Source organism: Leptidea sinapis, chromosome 20, assembly GCF_905404315.1.
Source record: "Leptidea sinapis chromosome 20, ilLepSina1.1, whole genome shotgun sequence".
Lineage (NCBI taxonomy): Eukaryota > Metazoa > Arthropoda > Insecta > Lepidoptera > Pieridae > Leptidea > Leptidea sinapis.
Window position 1 is genome coordinate 9650567 of NC_066284.1, and position 21248 is coordinate 9671814.

A 21248-nucleotide genomic window follows, 5' to 3' on the forward strand; every position below is an offset into this window, starting at 1 on the left:
CCAGAGATGACAGCAATACTCCATGTGTGGCCGGACCTGCGCTTTGTAGAGCGCTAGAATGTGGGCCGGCTTGAAGTATTGCCGTGCTCTATTGATGACGCCCAGCTTCTTCGAAGCCAATTTGGCTTTGTCCTCCAGATGGCCACGGAATTGGCAATCGCTCGAGATTTCGAGACCCAGTATTCCGATACTAGGCGCGGCTTTAAGAGAAGTGTTCTCGAAGAGCGGTGATACGACAAATGGGGTTCAGACATGGAAAACGATGGCCTTTAGGAAAGGAAACTAGACCAATATCCACCAAAGCACCTAGACTACTTGAGATTTCTGGCCATAAGTGTTGATTACACGTTTCGTGTTGTTATAAACCTCGTGAAAGCCGAGAATGAAGAATTGCCGAAATCAGAATACTTAGACCTGGCTATGACATTACCAGCTTATGTGATATTCCTGTTCCGATATATTCACAACATGATCAAGCAAAGAGTCTCAACTAGTGGTCTCGACCAATATAGAAAAGTATCTCTCTCTGAATAACTGAGTTAAGAATCAGATGCAGATCATATATGTATCGACGTAAGAGACAAGATTTAGCCAAAGATCATGTATTTCATTATATAAGTAATGAAATGGGGTGGGTTAGTTTGTTTTAGTACTAGCATGAAAACAAGCGTTTATGGAAACAAAATAGACAGCAAGCCTCAATCTTCACAACACACTAAAACAAACTTACAATTGTTTCTCATTTTCTGCATTAAATCGTTTGATGTTTGTCTGTGAACATTCATCAGTCGAGTTGGAAAATTTATATACCAAAGTTCTTTCGTTGATCGAGGTCTAAAACACCTATTCAGGCTTAATTTTTGGAGATAATAGGCAATATCCAAAAATATCAGAATAGCGAAAAACACTCCTCTGACTTTTAAAAAAAATAAAATTGCGCCATTGAAATTAAGTGTTTCTGTCTTCAGTTCATTCCAAACGTAAAAGCCAATAATAATTTTAATGTGTCATGATTAGTACATAAAGACGACACCAATATAGCGGAATATAATACATTTTACTAAATGATTATATGTACGAAGGTACATATTATTGCATTTTAAGAAAAGTATTCTAAATATAAGTACTTAGCTGCTTTTACTCTAGGAAAAAATCTCGTTTTTGTCTTAGGAGAAGGAATGATGGATGGTAATAAATTTTTACATCACTAGTTGCAAAGAATTAGAATTTTTACCCAAATATTAATTAATTTGGCAGTTTAGCACCCTGCTACGATGTTTAAAAAATTTTACACCCATTTTTATCTTGCAAAAGTGTATGTGTGATGCTCGAGTTAAAAAATTTAATAAATGTTACTTACTCGATAACTCTGAAAATTTTCTCAGAGTCCTTTCCGTGCAAAAGTGGTTGCATTGCGATCTCCTCTTCACCCTCACTTGTATTATCATCGTATTTACTGAAAAAACAGTAATGATCAGTAGGACCAGCTGCGACCAGGAGATTTTTTGTAATTTGTTGTCCAAGTGTGCGAAAGTTCTCCATGAGCGTAATTTTCTTTCACTTAGTAGACATTAGACTTAGTAGCATACGAAATAATTTTCGAAGTGGCATATAAATATTGACATAATATAATATAATAACATATTGTATTATTTTAACACTACAGGTGCACTACTGTATACCGACGGTTATGCCAATAATTATAGCATTACCCAGATGTAGCCACGATTTTTGGAGCTAGAAGAATGTATGTTGTGAAAAATGGCTCTCTCCAACCACAACAACTCTAGCTCACGAAAGTTAGCCCCCCAGATTTTTTTTTTATTTATTACATCGTTAGTTCGCCATTTGTTCTTGATTGTTCTCTATAAACATTTGTTTGTTCTCGATTTATTTATTTAAAAAAAAATATTAAAAATGTGCCCTTAAGTTAGCCCCCCCTATCCCATATTTTAATTTTTTTTTAGCAATACGGGTCAATAAACCTCTGTTTATGATTGTTCATGTATAACAAACGTTTGTTCCCATTTGACATTGTTTATTTTTTAATTAATTAATTATTTTTAATTACTTGAATATTTATATTCTAATTACTTGCACTGCGCATGCGTCAACTTTACTTTTAGACTTTTAGCGCGGTCTTTTTGAAAATTATAATGACAAGCACAGTCATTAAATTGAAGTTACAGGATATATTTTTACAAGTATATCGTTATAAACAATTGTGATTTATAAGCTAAAAATAATTATTATGAATTTTAACTAATACAAATCTTGTATATAAAATTCTTGGATAAATTATTATCAGTCAACAATATTTTGAGTGTATTTTTCAATATTATTAGCGGGAAATTACAAGAAACATTGATTTTCTTGTTAAATAAATTGATTTTTATGAATTCAAATTCGATTAAATTTTTTGTTCGATTCAACATAAACAAAAGTTTCCAAAAGGTTAACTTTGAAACATGGACCACCAATAATGATTGTTTGTAAGAATTATACGTCGTTAATTATTAATTAGTCGATTAATGTATGACATTGTAATTAACGGTCGAAACATCGTTATTATTTAAAAAAAATCTGAATCGTTTCCAATCAATATCTCCCACTGAAAAAAAGTAATAAATAATTAATTTTATAATTCAACTATCTTGTCGTAGATGTTAATTATCGTTGTTCAAAGAATTGTGGAACTATTATTATGATTTTTAAACAATCAAACATAAGTAAAGGTATATATATACTGATTTACTAGTGAATAAAGTTGTTTCCACACTTCTAATACAATTATAGTAAAGATAATATTTGATTTATATTTGATTGAAAATTACTTTTTTTTTGTTTTACTTACAGTAAATTAAAGCTAACCTAAAAGTTTTAATTAAAAAATTGTAGATACACGTGTTCCCAAGGAAACAAAAACTATACTTTTAATTTTTTTCACATACTCCAAATTCAGTTAAACCACTGAAGAGTTTCATCAATAAAAATCATTATATCATATATATAGATAAATAATAAATAATATATTTATTTAAATTTACAGTCAAACACAATCTCACAAAAATGTGACAAGTAATTTTACCGCCTTGAACGCAAAGGCGCAATGCAAGTTTTTGCAAATTTGTATTAAGGTAATTAAAAATTATTAACTAAACAAAAAGAAAAGCAATTAAATGTTAGAACAAACATAATTTACTAAAGAACAAACGTCAATGTGTATTTACAAACTAATATTGAGAGAAAAATATTAATAACTTTGATTGCGGGGGCTAACTAAAGGGTATGTTTTTAATTAATTGTTTATTACGAACAATTAAGAACAAACTACGAACTAACGATATGCGATATTGAAAATTCATAAATAGAAATTTTTTTTTTTTGGGGGGCTAAGTTTGATGAACCAACAACTCTTTCTGAAAAACATGTGTATATTGTTGACTTGAAGTCATCGAGGCGCCACCTTATGGCATGTTTCAGACGTAACATATAATGTAGCGCCATCTTATTGAGCTAACATGCACTGGTATGAAAGGTAATAATATTGATTCAACACCATCTAGCGTGTGTACTATGTTTCATTTGATACAAATGGGGTCATTGTGTATGATGCCATTTGTAGACAATTATCATATTTTACCAGTGGGAGGCTCCTTTGCACAGGATGCTGGCTAGATTATGGGTACCACAACAGCGCCTATTACTGCCGCGAAGCAGTAATGTGTAAGCATTACTGTGTTTCGGTCTGAAGGGCGCCGTAGCTACTAAAATTACTGGGCAAATGAGACTTGACAACTTATGTCTCAAGGTGACGAGCGCAGTTGTAGTGCCGCTCAGAATTTTTGGGTTTTTCAATAATCCTGAGCGGCACTACATTGTAATGGGCGACCATTGGAACGTCCTTCTCGTCTCGTCCTTTATTTTCATAAATAAAAAAAGATCAAGATTCTCTACGTAAAGTATTTTTAATTTACATTCGCTTCATTCAAAAAATAAATTCTTTATTTGATTGTTATAGAAATACTTACCTCTCATCTTCTGGTATTTTTCCGTCCATGCCAAGTTCACGTTGCATCATTAAACTAAGGGACATACTCTTATCACCTAAAATAATATAAGAATAAAGAGTTATAATTTTTACATATACAACATTAATTATTTTAATTTATTTTATTTTATAAGCGTTGAATTTGACGCCTAGGAGAATTGTTCTTCAGCTATTAATATTAGAGCAGAACTGTTTTTTTTCTGCATAGATTCAGTATATTAATATGACTTTCTTCATTCTTTATTATTCAATCTTTAAAATACAAGACACTCCTTGCAACCTGTGAGATACTTTATGTCAAATTTACCTACCAAACCTTGACCGCCAACTGGAAAAAATATGTAAACTATATCAAACGCATTTGAGGTGTGGGATTTTTTTAAAGTAAACGATTATGACGCCATCTAGTTAAAAACAAGTTATTTTATATTATATGTTTCTATAACGGACGAATATGGGGATCATAGGAAAGAGGTTACCCTGCAAATTAACTAAAATGTGTCATTCATAGACCACAGGCTATTGAAATGATCCAGGTTGCGTAAAATAACTATGGTGTCATCGACAGGTCTTCCCTGTGCAGGGTTTGCATGGAGGTAGAAGACAACATCGTCCTACAGTGTGGCCACATAGCAGCCATTATTTTGGGGTCACCGAAGACTCAACCCGAGGAGGGTTGGGTGACATCAGAGGTTTGATTAAGTAGCTAGAGAACTTGGGATGGCAAAATTAGCCGCCCACTTCAAGTAGCAAAATCGGCGCACAAAAGATTTACTGAACTAGTATTTTTTTGCGAAAAGCACTGAAAATTTCCAATATAGTCCCAAAAGTTAAAGCTACTCCACACAGTTCTTACAGTTGTGACCAAAATAATAATGCTTTGTACTCGAATAATATTAACAGAAGTAGGAAGGATAAAGCAGACAATTTTTATCGATTAGAAAGACAAATGCAAACGTAGGGGTCACCCAATGGTATGTGATAACTGCCGCCCATAATCCTTAGCAACACCAGAGAAATCACACGAACTTTGCAAAATATTTGGGTTTACCTACAAAAGTGTTATCGGGCATCTTTTACTAGGACTCCGCAGCTATACTTTGTTATGAATTGTACTGTAAATTTTGTGGCATTTGGCGCGATGCTGAACTTCAGTGGTAGCAATCAGATTGATTAGCTCTTCGACTCCCAATTGTTCAGCAAAAATACAGATTAAGGGAATTCCTTTCTCAATACCAGAGTATCAATCTATTTGCAGTATTGAAATCGATTCGTTAAAAGAACTAGTAAAACAAGAAAGATAAGCTTACCATTAGCAGACATAGATTTGACCATAGACGTTTTTGACGGCTTGCGTGGCGTATAAAGACTGCCACCACCTTTTTTGATACTAGTCCAGACTGCACCAAATAGAGTGTGATTTCTCTGAAATATACACTTTAATATATATCCTTTAACTAAATACCGAAGATAGAAGTTTTTTTATGATAGGAAGTTATTAGTGATATACCTGACCAGTACAATGTAACGTCACTCATTTCTCTGATTTCTGAGTATTTGAAAACTATTGGCAACAGAAAATGGCGCCGCTGTAGCATTTAGCTGAGATTGGGTACAACCCAGTCTAATACTTGTAAAGTAAAGTAAAGCTAACATCAGCTTAACTTAACGTAGATAATAAAACGTAAAAGGAATCATGAATAGTTAATAGGTAATTTTAGTTTTGAGGAAGGCTTTTGGAGGCAGCAGTAGACGACGTTTGGCCTAATTGAATTATTTCTTGAATAAAAAAAATATTTTCTCTTGCATCATTAGAAGTGCTGATAATATTTTTGCTTTTGTTCCTTTTGTTTTCTTTTTAATTTAGTGTTGTGGTCAGTTATATTTTGCAACTTGGGTAAATTTGCAAAATATAGTTGCCCTTATTCTTTTAATTCTGTTGGAAAACTTTGTTCATTTTCGATTCCTGTGTATGTCATATGATAAATTTCTAACTGTTTGTATCCTTACCCTGTGCATAGGCTCAACAGCTTCTATCACCACTTCATCCAGGTTACCGGAGATAGCTCTCTTCAGCACTGGCCCAGCCTCATGTAGAGTCCTCAGACCAGCCTGTAACGTCGTCTGATTGTTCTTTGCGGCAGCCTGTTCCTTTCTTTTTCTGAATCTGTTGATGTAAGATTATCAAACTACTCAATCCGAATCATGAGTTTAAACTTGTGCATGACATGTGGCGTAAGCAACTTTATGCATGATGTTTTAAGTTTAAAAAACTGCTAATAACAATACCAATATGATATTATTATGTGTCGTCAACTTATCATAAAACAACATCAGGCGCAGGGTAATTTAAACGGCCAAGATCACATCAACCACCCGTCACAAGAAAACTAACAGGTAGATAGAAAGTCACAAAAATATCTAACTGTTAGACTATATGAATGAATGAATTTCAGTACAAAATTAAATTTTTTCGCCTTAACATGTTTGCAATAGCAAATATGAAGATTTTTAGAAGATTTTAGAAGTCTGACTCGATTTTCAAATATATTCGTAAGAGCGTCAATGAAAAGAACATTTTATAGCATGCAAATAAAACGGGCAAGTGTTACCAGTTCAAGTGGGTACCACATCGGTGCTTTTTTCTACCGTGAAGCAGTAATGTGCAAGCATTATTGTCTTTCGGGTTGAAGGATACCGTTGGCACTGCATTGTAACTGACAGGGCGTATCACTTACCATAGAGTGAACGTCACTCTTTATCATTAAAAAATTTAGAATAAACAGGTTTTGGAAATCAATTATCACTGCTCATATTATCTAACAGGAATTATAATTTGACTTGTCATAGTTAACGATATTGAAAATAATTAAACGCCCACAATTATTATTACCATTCATTTTATGTATTGGTAAACGAATACATTCAAATAACTACCAATGTTGCATATCTCCTGAAATTACCTAGAAATTGTAAAGTAAAATATCTTAAACCCAAGAAATTCGAAGCGACATGAACGAAAGCTTAAAAGACCATGAAAATATTCAAAACATGTCTTCTCGGTGTAAAATTGGCAGCGATATTTTATGAAAAACAAAACATGCAAAATTTCAATAAACACACAAACACTAAAATCATAGTAAAAATGGTGCATATCATAAAGCCAGTGTTTGTAAAAAATAAAGGTTAAACACAGAGAAAACATGCTTTGGAATTATAATTTATGAAAAAACATGCCATAGGAAACTGTAAAGAGGTACTAGTCATGTTGTTTTTCAACAAACGCCAAGAGTTCCAATAAGAAGATAAATTTCATGGTAAATTTCAACATAACGAATTCTATTAATTTCTTTTTAAAAATCTAGATACTGCGTTAACGTTTGTAGAAATAGTAAAAAATGACTATTCCTCAAGGATTGAATACTATGGTTTAATACTGTGACAGAGCCAGACATGTTTCTGTACATTTAGCCTTCTCAATTATTATTAGACCAAATAATTTTCTAAGTCTTTAGAGAATCTGGCTTTGGTATTAGACCAAGTTGCAAATAAAAGAAATCAAACAACCATCTAATTATTTTTTTAAAATATGTGAGGCTCACTTCGGCAAGGCCCATAAGATCAAAAGCTTTTGGAGATTCAGAAATTTTTGCAGTGATAAAACAACAAATCTCAAAAACGATAGATGATTGCTTATTTTTTTTATTTATTTCTCTAAAAAAAGGGAAAATCTTTCAAGCAACACGCGGTACGTTTCCAGAAACTCCGATTTAAAAAGAAGCAAAATTACAGCGTTCTACCAGTTGGTTGCTTAAAAGTTGAATGTTGACTTACGCATGGTTCCTATAAAATGAAACGTTACATTATGATTAGTGTCATCATTGTGTTTAATATTGATATTAATAATTAGCTATATAAAGTATCATTTACTGTTTATGAAAATACTCAAATTGAAAATCCAAAAGTGATTAAAAAATTTCACTAGGAAGACAATCGAGATGATTACAAGAATACTACGATCAAAATTTCAATCAAATTTTTTCTATGAATCATAATATCATTTGAGTACTTTTATATTTTTCGGACTGTAATGACAGTTCATAAATTATCTAGCGATAATTATGCAAAATTATTTTTAGCAATAATTAAAATCATTTAAATTATTATAAGTATGTTTATGATCTGTCATCTATTTTGTCCATATTATTTAGACATATTTATTCAATTTTATATTACTTTAGGTATTCAGATTCCATTATGACTGCTACATAACATGCTACAACAAGACTATTTCTATTACGACAATAACAAATAATGTCTACAACATAAAGCACATTCTAACTATTAAAAGCTTGCCTTTCTGTGAAAGTATCTATAAAGTTTACTTTTCTGCTAATTTTATTATTGGGAAAAAAGATTGAAATTATAAATCGTCTTTATACTTTGGTCTCGAAACAGGAATAATTTTCGGTTATTGACCTTAGAGCGTTGTTTGTCTCTGTAGGAAAGAGAGAGCTATATAATAATTGAAGGCACAGTTATACCATAACTGTGTGCACATACACCAAAGACGAATATATTATATCTCCTTTTTTTATTTCTAATAGATGGCAAATGTTGGTAATTGCGTTTTAAAATATTGTATTTTAAATAAGACAGCACAGAAAGACACTACGACCGAGTCACAAAACAGAATAATCAACTGCTTTCGATGTTGAATTTATTGGACCCTAAGGAAAATGAGGATAAACTCAGCGAGATAAAATAAATAACGTAAACAAACTTTCAAAAGTGCACGATATTTTTTAAATAAAACTCTTGATATTTTTTAAATATATTTAGGGAGCTTTTATGTCATTGAGTAAAAGAAAAGGAAATGATAGTTATTGGTTAGAAAATATTGGAGGAGATGGATGAAAGTGAATGTATACATTATAGAGGGAATGAAGATGGAAATATTAGGGAAGGTCGACCAAGGTTTTTCTTCCGATTCCACGATTGTGTGATGTACTAAAAAGAGATCAGATCAAGAAGACCAAAAATAGGTGAGCATGTGTGAAAGGATTGATTCTAGTGAAAGAAACGAAACAAGTATGTTAGGACAATGGAAAATGGAAATCCGTTATCTCTGCCTCCACTTATGGCGTGAGGCGTGATTGTATGTATGTGTTATGTCTTAACAAGCTTTTATTTAACTTGCAATGTTTGTATTCTTCGGGTCAATCTGTTTTCTTCGATTGATTTTGATTTGCTTATTTACATTATTTTTCTTCTCTCGCTGGCTTTGTAAAAATTATATTAGCTTAAATTTCTCTTCTATACGAGCGGAGTACCTTTGTAAAATATAAATATAGTTGCATTGTAACCTACCGTCTAAAATAGTCCTGTATTAGGAAAGTAGCGTAAAACTTTCCAACTGTGATCTCGTTAGGATCCCCTGGTGGGGGGACGACTTGGTCCAAGAGTTTAGGCGAGGTCCTCTTCCAGACCTTCTTGATGATGGCTCTGAGCTCAGTATTGCATTCGTCTATTACACCTGTTTTAGCAATAATATTATTGAAGTTAAACATATTTAGACGCGAACTTTATATCGTGGGTACTGAATAGAACTGAACTGTCATTCTCGGCGATTTCGTATTATTAATCTAGTCTTGATGAACTTGAATCTGGAGAAGATTTAAAGTACACATGAACAAGTGGTTATTTTTGTTATATTTTATACTTATCTTATATGAAAATAGATTTTGGTAAATGGTTAATTGTTTGGATTTTTCTAAGCATATAAAAGAATTAAACGGTTTTAGGAGCTATTTGTTTTTTAATAAATGAAATTAAGAAATATTTCTACAATATTCCCCCAACAAACACCATGTCAAGACTCATATTAAGCAAAAAATGAAAATTTTGAGGGATTTCCTTGAGCAAAATAATTTAATTAATGCGATTAATTATTGCGTACCTGAAGTTTTGATCTGGAGTTGTGTTCTGACAACAGCAAAGAGAGTCGCGTTGAAATTGACTGTGCCGTCAGAGTTGAGCGGCATGTTCATTGAGACCAGTCGCTTGCAAGCAGTCCGATGGGGGCATAGTTTGCCAAAACCTGACATAATTATAAGTATCAATGATTTTGGTAGTTCTTAGTCTGGATGTTCATGTAGTTTATCGAAATCTATATTAGTATCTTTACATAATTAATAATTTCTCCAGACTGTCATCCTGGTTTGAAAAAATATCTCCACAGGTTCTTTAAGTGATGTATTTAAGTAATCATCATCGTCATAACAGCCACGATGATTGGTTAGATTGTTTTGTTTCTATTTCTAAAGTGCATATACAATAGACCTTGAAAATTAATGCCACGTAATAAAGTGTTAATTTTTAAACATTTTTTAATGTAAAAAAAAATATTGAAATAGGCGTTACTTTGCGGAAAACCATAATTATATTATAATTATGTCTCGCCAAAATCTGGCACGAGACCAGTCTCAGAAACACGTGCCGAATTGTTTAAAAACAAATATTGGCGGAATTAACACTAAAGAAAACTTAAATCATTTGTATTTTTCAATGTTATCTGTATAAGTTAATGTATACGAATATACAAAGCGGCTCGGAATTTTTTTAGTAACCTTTTAATAGGCGATTGGGAGTCCTTTTGTTTATATTACGCCAATTTATAGAAGATATAAATCATTATGTATCTTACCCAGGGGAGGACTTATCTTCCTCAGCAGTGTCACGACGTCCAAATGCTTTATTCTGCCTTTCGCGTCCGGATCATATTCACTCCACAGCCTGAATTCATGAGATATCTATGTAATAATATTTGTGACAATTATTTAAGCTTAACTAGAGGATGTCAATTTAGGTTTATTTCGTGTCGCCCAAGATCGTACCACAAATCATAAAATTTAAAAATTTCTCTCAGCATATGTGATATTCCCAGGACGATACAATATTCCCTTCCAAAATTTGCGTACACCTATCCTGAAAGGCTGGCAACTATCCTGTGATTCCTCTTGAGTTGCTAGAACATTATAGGCAAAGAGGTGATGGGAAGTGTTAGATCAACCCATGGACATCCGCAGCACCAGGGCTCAAGGGATGTAATTCCGCCATTTAAGTTTGGAGTTTGCTCAGCGCTTGAATGTTTAAACTTCAACTTTAGCTTAACACTGATTTAAAACGGGTGTATCTACATTTATTACAACATATGGATTATTTTTTTATCGAAAGGAAGAACAAACGAGTGTACCTGGTGTTAAATGACCACCGCAGCCCACATTCTCTTACAACACCAGAGGAATCACAAGAGCATTGATGGCCTTTAAGGTAGGTGTAGGCGCTAAGATACCCTTTTCGTAACGTCCCGGAATATACCGCACTATGGAGAAATGTCACACATCCAGATGGATTTCATTGTCGCTATGAAATTTCATGTTGGGATTATAAAATGTCATCATATTGCATAACCGCCTCACTCTTTATTATATAAGAAGGGGCAAACGGGCAAGAGGCCCAACGGGTGATGAAGAGTGGTGAGGCAACCGCCCATGGACATCCGCAACACTCTGGTGTTGAGGAGATGCATTGCCAGCCCTTAATTTGAGAGTATGCTTTAATTTTGAAGGTCCCAAAGTAGTATATATTCGGGAAATTTGCAACCGGAAATTGATTACACAGAATGGTTTTGTAAGGCAAGTAATTAATAGTAATATGTCAATAATCACTTCCGGAAGACCGAGTTTCCTTCGATATTTGTTATTTAATTAATGATATTTCTTACATGGTAAAAATAAACCACGATCTATAGATAATTCAAAACTGACTTAGATCTTCAAAAGCAACAATACAATTGACTGCTCAAATATTTAAGATTGTGTGTTAGTGAAAAGATCGACCTTACCGTACGTGTCACAATCAGGTCTGGGATGTATAGAAAATATAGAATTTCAGGAATAAGAGAGAATGTATGAAAGCTCTACTGGAATGCTACTGGAACAAGCCAGTAAGCCAGGATCCATTGGAAGTCCGTTATTATATCTGCATACGTCTAGATCGAGTCAATTGGAAGTCCGTAATATCTGCATACGTCTAGATCCAGTCATTTGGAAGTTCATAATTTCTGCATACATCTAGATCCAGTTAATTGGAAGCCCGTACTATCTGCATACGTCTAGATTCAGTCAATTGGAAGTTCAAAATATCTGCAAAAGTCTAGATCGAGTCAATTGGAAGACCGTAATATCTGCATACGTCTGGATCCAGTCTATTGGAAGTTCATAATTTCTGCATACATCTAGATCCAATCAATTGGAAGCCCGTACTTTCTGCATACGTCTAGATCCAGTCAATTGGAAGGTCATAATATCTGCAAAAGTCTAGATCGAGTCAATTGGAAGTCCGTAATATCTGCATACGTCTAGATTCAGTCAATTGGAAGTTCATAATTTCTGCATACGTCTAGATCCAGTCAATTGGAAGCCCGTACTATCTGCATACATCTAGATCCAGTCAATTGGAAGCCCGTACTATCTGCATACGTCTAGATCCAGTCAATTTAAGGGCCGTAATATCTGCATACGTCTAGATCCAATCAATTGGAAGTTCATAATATCTACATACGTCTATATCCAGTGAATTGGAAGTCCGTAATATCTGCATACATCTAGTCCATAGACTTATAAAATACTAGCGTATAGAGGAACAAAGCGTACAAAAGAGAAGAACATCTCTAACGGAGATACAGCAAATCGAATCTATTGTAATCTACTGTAACAACCTCCTCGGTATTATTAAATTTTAAGCCACTAGCTAAGAAGCACATTGACATATATAATTGGTCACGCATTCGGCATTACCGAGCTGTCAGGTCGTATATACGCCAGTATATTCTATGGCCTAGAAGTTTTATTACCTGACGAACTCGTCGAGATGGTGCGGTCCAAGAATGGACCAGTCTCTTGTGAGATAATCGAAGTTATCCATTATTACAGCCACGAATAAGTTGATGATCTGAAGATAACATAAATTTATTAAGTATGAATTGGTTTAGGCATTCACAGGATCTAATGATCCTGTCGGCTAATGCCGTAAGCGAAATAAACCGAGTGGTTAAAGGGTTCAGGATCAGTTGACCACGGCTATGTCACATTTAGTACCTTCTTATTTTAGATTTTTATGATCGTTGCTTAACCACGGAGAATTTGGACTCTTATGATATGGCATATTATGGTATAATCGGGCTAATTTCTGCAACTCGACGACTGTGCGCCAATTTCGAGTGTGTGGGAATATATTTGTTATTCCTGCCACCCCAACGAAAACTTACTAGAAACAAGTTTTTCATAATAGTTCTATCAAAACAATAAATTGGCTTGTAAGGTGCTTCATGCAATATACTATTCTTTATTAACTTTCAAAGCGTTATAATTACAAAATATTTCATGATAACGAGGTACGCTTGTTAAAAATATGGAGGCGTCAAACTTGAATAGCTTTAATTCACTGTGTAAGCACATAAATAGTAATATTGTTTAAAAATACACTCAGAACGCGTCTCTCTTAACGGTTATGTGGTCACTGCTCATAGACGCTGGCGCAGTATGACATCGCAAGAGAACTCAGACCGATCTGCCGTGTTCTATAGGTCCAAAAAATCGAGTAAATACGCAAACTATACTTCTGTATGTTATGTGTGTATCTATGTGAACCATTCTGCAAGCATTTCGTAAACAAGTCAACAATGACTCATACTCACCAAGAAAGTACACAATAAAGAAAACGATATAAAGTAGGGGAAAGCCAGTCTGGTACCACACTCCTCTATCAGGGTGGAGTTGTCACCCTCTGGCTTGATGCAGGTCACTGCTTCACCAGGGTGCTCATCATCGTTCGGTGATAAAGCCATCATTATCTCTTGCCACGCCTCGCCTGAAAATCATTTATTTCGCTCGATTATAGCTACAGTAATAAACCACACATTGTGTTTGCTTAAGGCGTTAATACATGCCAGTGATCTTGCTCATAGGGAGAGGGCGGGTGACCAGGGTGTACGAGTCGTATTTAAATACGATCCTTTAAAGGTTAAAATAATTATTAATTAATAATAATCCGTAGAAGAACCAAAGTTACCGCCATAGCTCAGATGGTTGCGAAACTGAAGTGGCAGTGGCCACGGCATATAGCTCGATAAGCAGAAGGCCGTTGGGTCAGTAAAGTAATCGAATGGTGGCCACGTACTGGAAGACGTAGTGTTGGTTGGAATAGGTTGGAATAGGTTGGATAAGGGCAGCGCGTGACCGATCGTCATGGCGATCTTTGGGTAGGCCTTTGTCCAGAAGAGGACGTCTTCCGGCTGATTTGATGAGGATGATGAAATGATAACAAAAAGAAATAAGATAACCATCCGATGCAATTTTCTTTTGTATTTTTGGAAACATTATGTTATTTGGAGTAATATTAACCGTTATTGTCCTTTGTTCACTCACAATTATCATCCCGTGATGTATGTAGATGACCCGTATGTTCGTTTGTCCTCGTATTCCATAAAAAAAACTCAACCGAGTACGCGGTGAAGGTCTCTGAGCGTAAAATAATCAAAATACCTGTAGCAGATCTGAACAGAACCATCAGAGCTCCACCAAACGTTTGGAAGTTGTTGTTCCTCGTTATTATATCATCATCCAGTTCGATCTTGCCGAATAACTGAAAATATTTTCAAAACAAATCATTATCAACTAAAAAACCATAAAAATTAAAACAACTACATCCTAAAAATGCAATTGAACAATGATTCTGAATATATTCGGACTGTAATTTTCCAAAATAAAAATGATATGATGCAAATTATTTTATTTTTTTGCAATATTTTTTTAACAAATAAACCGACTTCAAAAAAACTATTCTAAAATAATAGATGAAATATGTATTAAAAAGTAAAAATTGCGTATATTTGTACAACCTAATCAATCTAATTCTAGTTACAATAATATTTGTTCAATCAATTCGGCCGATATCGTTAATTTGAGAGAATTGAAGAGTTCCGTTACTTTGTCATGGATACCATAATCAGAACCTAACCAAACTCTCACCAAACTACCGTTGAAGTATATCCTTTCAAATGAAAAAAAAATCATCGAAATCCGCTGAGCAATATCGAGTTACTCGTCCATTTGTCGCGCACATACTTATAGCAAATTTAAGAATTTGTGGTTTTCTCATGGATACCACTATCAGATCTAGACCAAATTGCAATTGGATGCCATACGGAAAGCACCAGCTTTCAAATAAAAAAATATTATCAAAATCGGTTCACCCAGTCGAAAGTTCTGAGGTAATAAACAAAAAAACCGACGAAATGAGAACCTCCTCCTCTTTTGAAGTCGGTTAAAAATACAATGCAGTCTGTTTATAAATCATAGCTATCTAATTATCTCTATTAATAGCCCCAAGAATTATAAAAAACAAATAGCAGAAATGTATTTCTCCGCAACAGCTGACAGCATTACAAACTTTTAACTATTGTCATTGAAATTATTACGTAGGAACTGTAAATTGCATAAGAATGCTGGCTAAAAAAGCTTACAATAAATTTGAAAATGTTTTTCTTCAACTAAAGAACTTTTTAATACAGTTGCTCAAAAAGTGGCGTATTGCAGGGACGTATAGCGTTCGGGATGTGGCCTATTACATACTCGTGCTTTTTCTTTACCTTTTCCGAACTCGTGCGTTCTCTTTCCCAACTGTCAAAATAATGTCTTTAAAAAAGAAAAAAACAACCACGAAGTTTTAACAAAAAAAACTATAGAAGTTTTTATTATTCATGGAATTATTTCTAAAAAGAAGCTACTAATTTGTTTCAATATCTGATTTAATGATTTGATTCAATGAGTTCGGTTAGGTTTCAATTCATTTCATCTCATTAAATTTCATTTTCATTTAATATCAATAAAAAAATCTACTGAAGACTTGGCTGTATGGGCATAGTTCCCTTTGCCTACCCAGAATGGGTGAAGAAAAAAAAATCTCTGCTTATATTCTTTTACGGTTGGCGCCATTTTCCATGATTAGTTAGTTGAATCTATTATGTTTTTATTATTCTATTAAATTGCTTCATTTTTTCGCAAGTGTATTAAATATAGTTGTTCAGTACACGTGCGGAACCGTCATTGCAACTTGTTCCGACTGTCCTGTACCGAATGAGAGACTTTCCGCACTCGTAACAAAATATACTATTGTTTCTAAAAAAGCTATTATTCATTTAAAGGGTTAGGGTTATCGGTTACACCCAGTTTATTTAAATAACTAATAGTTTTAGTAATACTTATACTACTAACAATTTTGAGCAGATCACATGAAAAAAGTAGAGAATTATTTATTTTAAGGTTAGCAGTGACATCTCAAGTCAATTTCCTAATATGCAAATATTGGGGTTGAGCAGGTTATCATCTGTAAAGATCCTGTAGATGGAGCCACAACCTGAGTGTTGAACAAGACGCACCAAGATCTACGGATAATGCGGCCGGTTGGCTTAGTTGGTAAGAGTGGTGGAGACAAAGAAGCGCGGGTTCGAATCCCGCTTCAATAAATTTTGGTACATATTGAATTTGTACAAGTAGTACCTTGTTAACGTTGTAACGGGAATAAGAATTAATTACCTGCATCCCCACCACAGCGTATATAAAGAACAGCAGCACGATCAGCAAAGCAACGTATGGCAATGCCTGGAATGACTTGATGAAGGTCCACAATAACGTACGGATTCTCTCTCCTCTCGACAGCAACTTTATCAGCCTCATAGCTCGGAACAACCGGAAGAATGTTATGTATTTTAGGAGTGTGCCCTGAAATTTAAGAAATAAACCTTAAATATCTGCTTTATTTGAAGTAATACTTTAGGCTCGTTATGAAAAAATTATGAGAGTGAAATTTTAATATGCGCCCGCATCACTGTAAAACAAAAGTAACAGGGTGAAGATAGTTACTAAAATTATCTGACGTTTACGTCATTCGTTATTTTTTTTTGTTTCTTTGTCCAATATAAGGATAAGCAAAAGGTTGACACCCGTACAGCCGCATTCGTTATTTAATAATTAATTGTCAAAGCAATCGTTGCAAGATTTTTAATTTTTTTTAGTTTATTATATTTTATGACACTAAACATATTCAACATAAGACAAAATCAATATAATATATTTATTCATTCCCTCTGACAACAAAAAAAATAATATTGATGGGAAGACTATACTAGAGTAGCCAGGGCCGGATTTAAACTTAATGGCACCCCTGGGCACCGGAAAAAAATCCGCCCCAATACGGAATTTTACTTAAACTTATAGTTTATATATATTATTTTTGAAAACTAAAATAACTAATTTATTGCAGAAACTTTATTATATGTTAACTATATTTCTATAAACATGAATTTACAAATAATGGATAAATTGAATTTCTTGAATTATCAATTTAACCAAAAATTATTAATTAACTCAAGAATTAATTAAGTATATTGAGCAATCTTGATAAGACTAAAAAATTTTTTTTTCACTTTCAAAATTTTGCCGCCCTGGACACTTGCCCCAACTGCCCCTATTGTAAATCCACCGCTGAGAGTAGCTGTCAACTCCAAATGTCACGAGGGGCTGCTGAAAACCAGTGTTGTGTTGAAGTCTTCTGCACTGACCAGCATTGTACTGAGTTAGCTCCTTCTAGCAGGGAATAACGCGCCGCACAGTTTTTTTATATTTTAATATTTTTTGTTACTTATTTAATTTAATTTAGTATTTTAAGATTGTAATTCATACTGTAAAATAAAGGTGTGCGTTTTTATTACTCAAGTGTTTTCTATTCTATTGATATTGCGAATGTCTATGAACAGAGGGTTTACAGTGAGCATTACAAACATATTTTGAGATATTTGGCTCCTGTGGCTCAGACGCACATAGTACAAAGTAGTACTAGCTTTGCTGCTTTACTGTACTACCAGCTCTACTGGCAGCTTTTTCAGTAGACAAATAGTTTAATGCAGCGTAGAGTTGCAGTCAGTATTCTTCACTCTTACACGTAGTAATAGCTTAAGTTATGAAACCTTTTCGTTTGGTGAAAATATAATTGTCTATGCCCATTTGACATATTCTTTGTTCGCGTGTGGCAACTTTGATTGGAACAATAAAACCAAAGAGGATGCAAATACTAAATAAATATTGAAATTTAGTTTAGTATGAAACGTACAGTCATTTGACATACGTTTGAAATAGTAGTAATTACAGTATCGCGATTGGCCAAGAAGTATAATCCAGCTAAGTTTGAAAGCGAACAGTTGCATAAAACGTAGTGGATTTCTCCTCCTTTTTTACAAGATTATAGCCGTCATCTGTCAATCTGTCACGTTGAATACAATCGAGTGAATCGCTTCTTTCTTAGAGAGTTTCACTAGCCTGAATATAACTGTCACCTTTGATTGTACAGCGTTATTGATAATGTTGTTTGAAATTTACATACATTTCTGATCTTGTAACATGAATAAAGTGAAATTATACACTTTAACAGACATATGTTTCCTCCTTGGTGGTCAGACGAGTATTCGTCTGTCACTGTAAATTACACATCCCCGTTGAACGCCATAAACAGAAATGACAATAATTGCAAATGCTTACCTCCTTGCTCTTTGTGGTTGCTCCTAGAAGCTGAAAAAAGAAAAATATATTGAGTTTCCAATTTCAGCAGTAAGTAAAACTTTTTTCCACTGACAATTTTAGTATACTTACCTCAGTCGGTAGTTTATTTTCATTCACCTGTGTTACTACGATATCTATTATACTACCCACTACTAATATAAAGTCAGTAGTATTCCATGCATCTCCGAAGTAATTCTGAAATATATTTTAATGATTTAAATTATTAAAACTTTCGTGAGACATTTTTAACTTAATTTGCTTAAGTCGAGTTTACTCCTTGACCCTCCGAAGGGTCCGAAACTGATCGGTACCAACACTGAAAAATCGTGATTTAATTCAATTCCAATAAATAATGTTAAATGTTTTATTTTGTTAGGCTTAGATAAAATAAAAAGGGCATTTATTTCAGGCATAATGAAACCCATATTAACAAAAAATTAAGACACTGGAAAGGGGTGCCAAGTTAAAAATAAAATAAAATGAACTAAAACTACACAGTGCACATATTTGTGCAATAATTTTTTATTCTTGTGCATGAGAAAAGAGTTTCAGCGCATAAACACTGGAGTTCTGATATCGTCAGAAACAGCCGCGAGTATTTTTTTATGGAAAAGAAGGACAAACGAGCGTATACCTAGTGTTAAGTGATCACCGCCGCCCACATTTTCTTGCAGCACAAGAGGAATCACAGGAGCTTTGCCGGCCTCTGAGGAAGGTGTACGCGCTTTTTTTGAAGGTACCCATGTCGTATCGTCCCGAAAACACCGTACAAGGAAGCTCATTCCACAGCTCGTTATAGTACGTAGAAGAAAGCTCCTTGAAAACCGCATTGTGGAGGACCACACATCCAGATAGTGAGGATGATATCCTACTTGTGGCGTGTCGTGCGAAGGTGGAATTCAGCGGCAGGAATCAGGTGAAACAGCTCTTCGGAACACTTCCTGTGATAGATGTGGTAGAAGACATACAATGAAGCGACGTCTCTACGCAACGCCAAGTGATCCAGCCGTTCACAGAGAACTGTTTTTGTCGGAACGGCGAAAGAGGCAACGCGAGACCGAAATATGGCCGACGCGCTGCAGCACCGCGGGAGCCACATAAGAGCCCGGAAACCGTCATTGTACTGGATTCTTATTTATTTATTGCTCCAACAGGGTGAGCACCCATACAATTCCTTAATAACTAACAGAGATATATCTATTTAGCTGACACCCCAATAATTATAGGTGCAAATCGAGATGAAGTAACAAAACGGTCATAAACAGAGCTTTTTCCCTTCATAATTACATAACAGGGAGAAGTAATTTTAAACTAGGGGTAACTATATTATTAATAAGACCGTAAATGTTTAAATAATAAATACTTACCTTAAATCTAAAAGCAGCTAATTTAAACACAAACTCCAGCATAAACACAGTTGTCAACATCATGTTTAGATAATCCAGGACCTGTAAAACATAATACGAAAATTGTGTTAGAAGAGAAATATAACTATACTAATAGATGGATAGCCAGTCTTCGATTATACTGCGACAACTACTGAACTGATCTGAATAATATACGTGGCGGCACGTAAGTCTATGGTATGGTATGGTATAATCGGGCTAATTTCCACAACACGACGACTGTTCGCCTATTTTGCGTGTGTGGGAATATATTTATTATTTCTGCCACCCCAATTCCTCCAGAAACCTAAGCAACCTCTTCTCATCTCAATATATCTACAATTAGATCGTTAAGAAACTAATATATTCTCTTAGTAAGTTGCTACACCTAGACAATGCAGAAGTACATGTGCAGCAGTTTCCTGTGCCACCATGCAGGCCCTGCACAGGGGGTTGTCAGTTATGCCCATATTAAAAAGATGTTTATTATAGGGACCGTGCCCGTTTAGTGCCGCCGTTATCCGTTTAAGTTGGACACGTAAGTCTAGCGCTGAACGAAACATGGAGGGAATAGTTGCGCATGGGTACTGTCCTGACCCGGGGTGCTCAAGCTTTACAAATATAACTTTAATTAATTAATAGTAAAATAATACATTATTTTATTGTAATGACAAATAGTTAGTCTAGTGCGGAGCAAAATGTGGAGGAGAATAGCTGCGTATGGTTAGGTACTGTTGGATACGCAAAATTATACTTTGAAATATATTTAATGTGTTACGTACTTCTGTACCAAAACGTGCCAGAGTCGTCAAAAAATCTCAATAATACAATATGTGTGTGTGTGTGTGTGCGTGAGTGTTTGTGTGTTATTAACAGGCCAACTCAAACTTAACAATAAAGACCAAAAAAAATAACAATATTATTCAGAACGTGACTGTACACTGGAAGTGCCCGGGGTGCCGTATCGGTACGGGGGACGGAATATACGACTGGCGAGCCAATCGGCGCTTGGATTTAGCTCGCTTTTGTCAGCACTAGACTCACGTGCCGCCACTTATACTAATATCATAAAATGCTGCGTGTTTCGGAGAAGGTTTTAGTATATGATACTTTGGTGATTAATTATCCGGAATC

General features: G+C 34.5%; 1 protein-coding gene across 3 annotated transcripts in view; it reads right to left on the reverse strand.

The window, feature by feature from the left end:
• The window catches only part of LOC126970124 (muscle calcium channel subunit alpha-1-like), a 90820-nt gene that overhangs the window by 9917 nt on the left and 59655 nt on the right, over positions 1-21248 (reverse strand). For all 3 annotated transcript variants that reach the window (XM_050815853.1, XM_050815854.1, XM_050815852.1), the window contains 15 exons: positions 20097-20177; positions 18820-18924; positions 18709-18738; positions 16711-16896; positions 14659-14758; positions 13812-13984; positions 12969-13066; positions 10758-10846; positions 10011-10151; positions 9422-9587; positions 6062-6218; positions 5362-5476; positions 4032-4107; positions 1361-1456; positions 731-771 (listed from right to left, as the gene is read on the reverse strand). In XM_050815853.1, the coding sequence (XP_050671810.1) occupies positions 731-771; positions 1361-1456; positions 4032-4107; positions 5362-5476; positions 6062-6218; positions 9422-9587; positions 10011-10151; positions 10758-10846; positions 12969-13066; positions 13812-13984; positions 14659-14758; positions 16711-16896; positions 18709-18738; positions 18820-18924; positions 20097-20177 (1654 nt within the window). The remainder of the gene's footprint in view (positions 1-730; positions 772-1360; positions 1457-4031; positions 4108-5361; positions 5477-6061; positions 6219-9421; positions 9588-10010; positions 10152-10757; positions 10847-12968; positions 13067-13811; positions 13985-14658; positions 14759-16710; positions 16897-18708; positions 18739-18819; positions 18925-20096; positions 20178-21248) is intronic.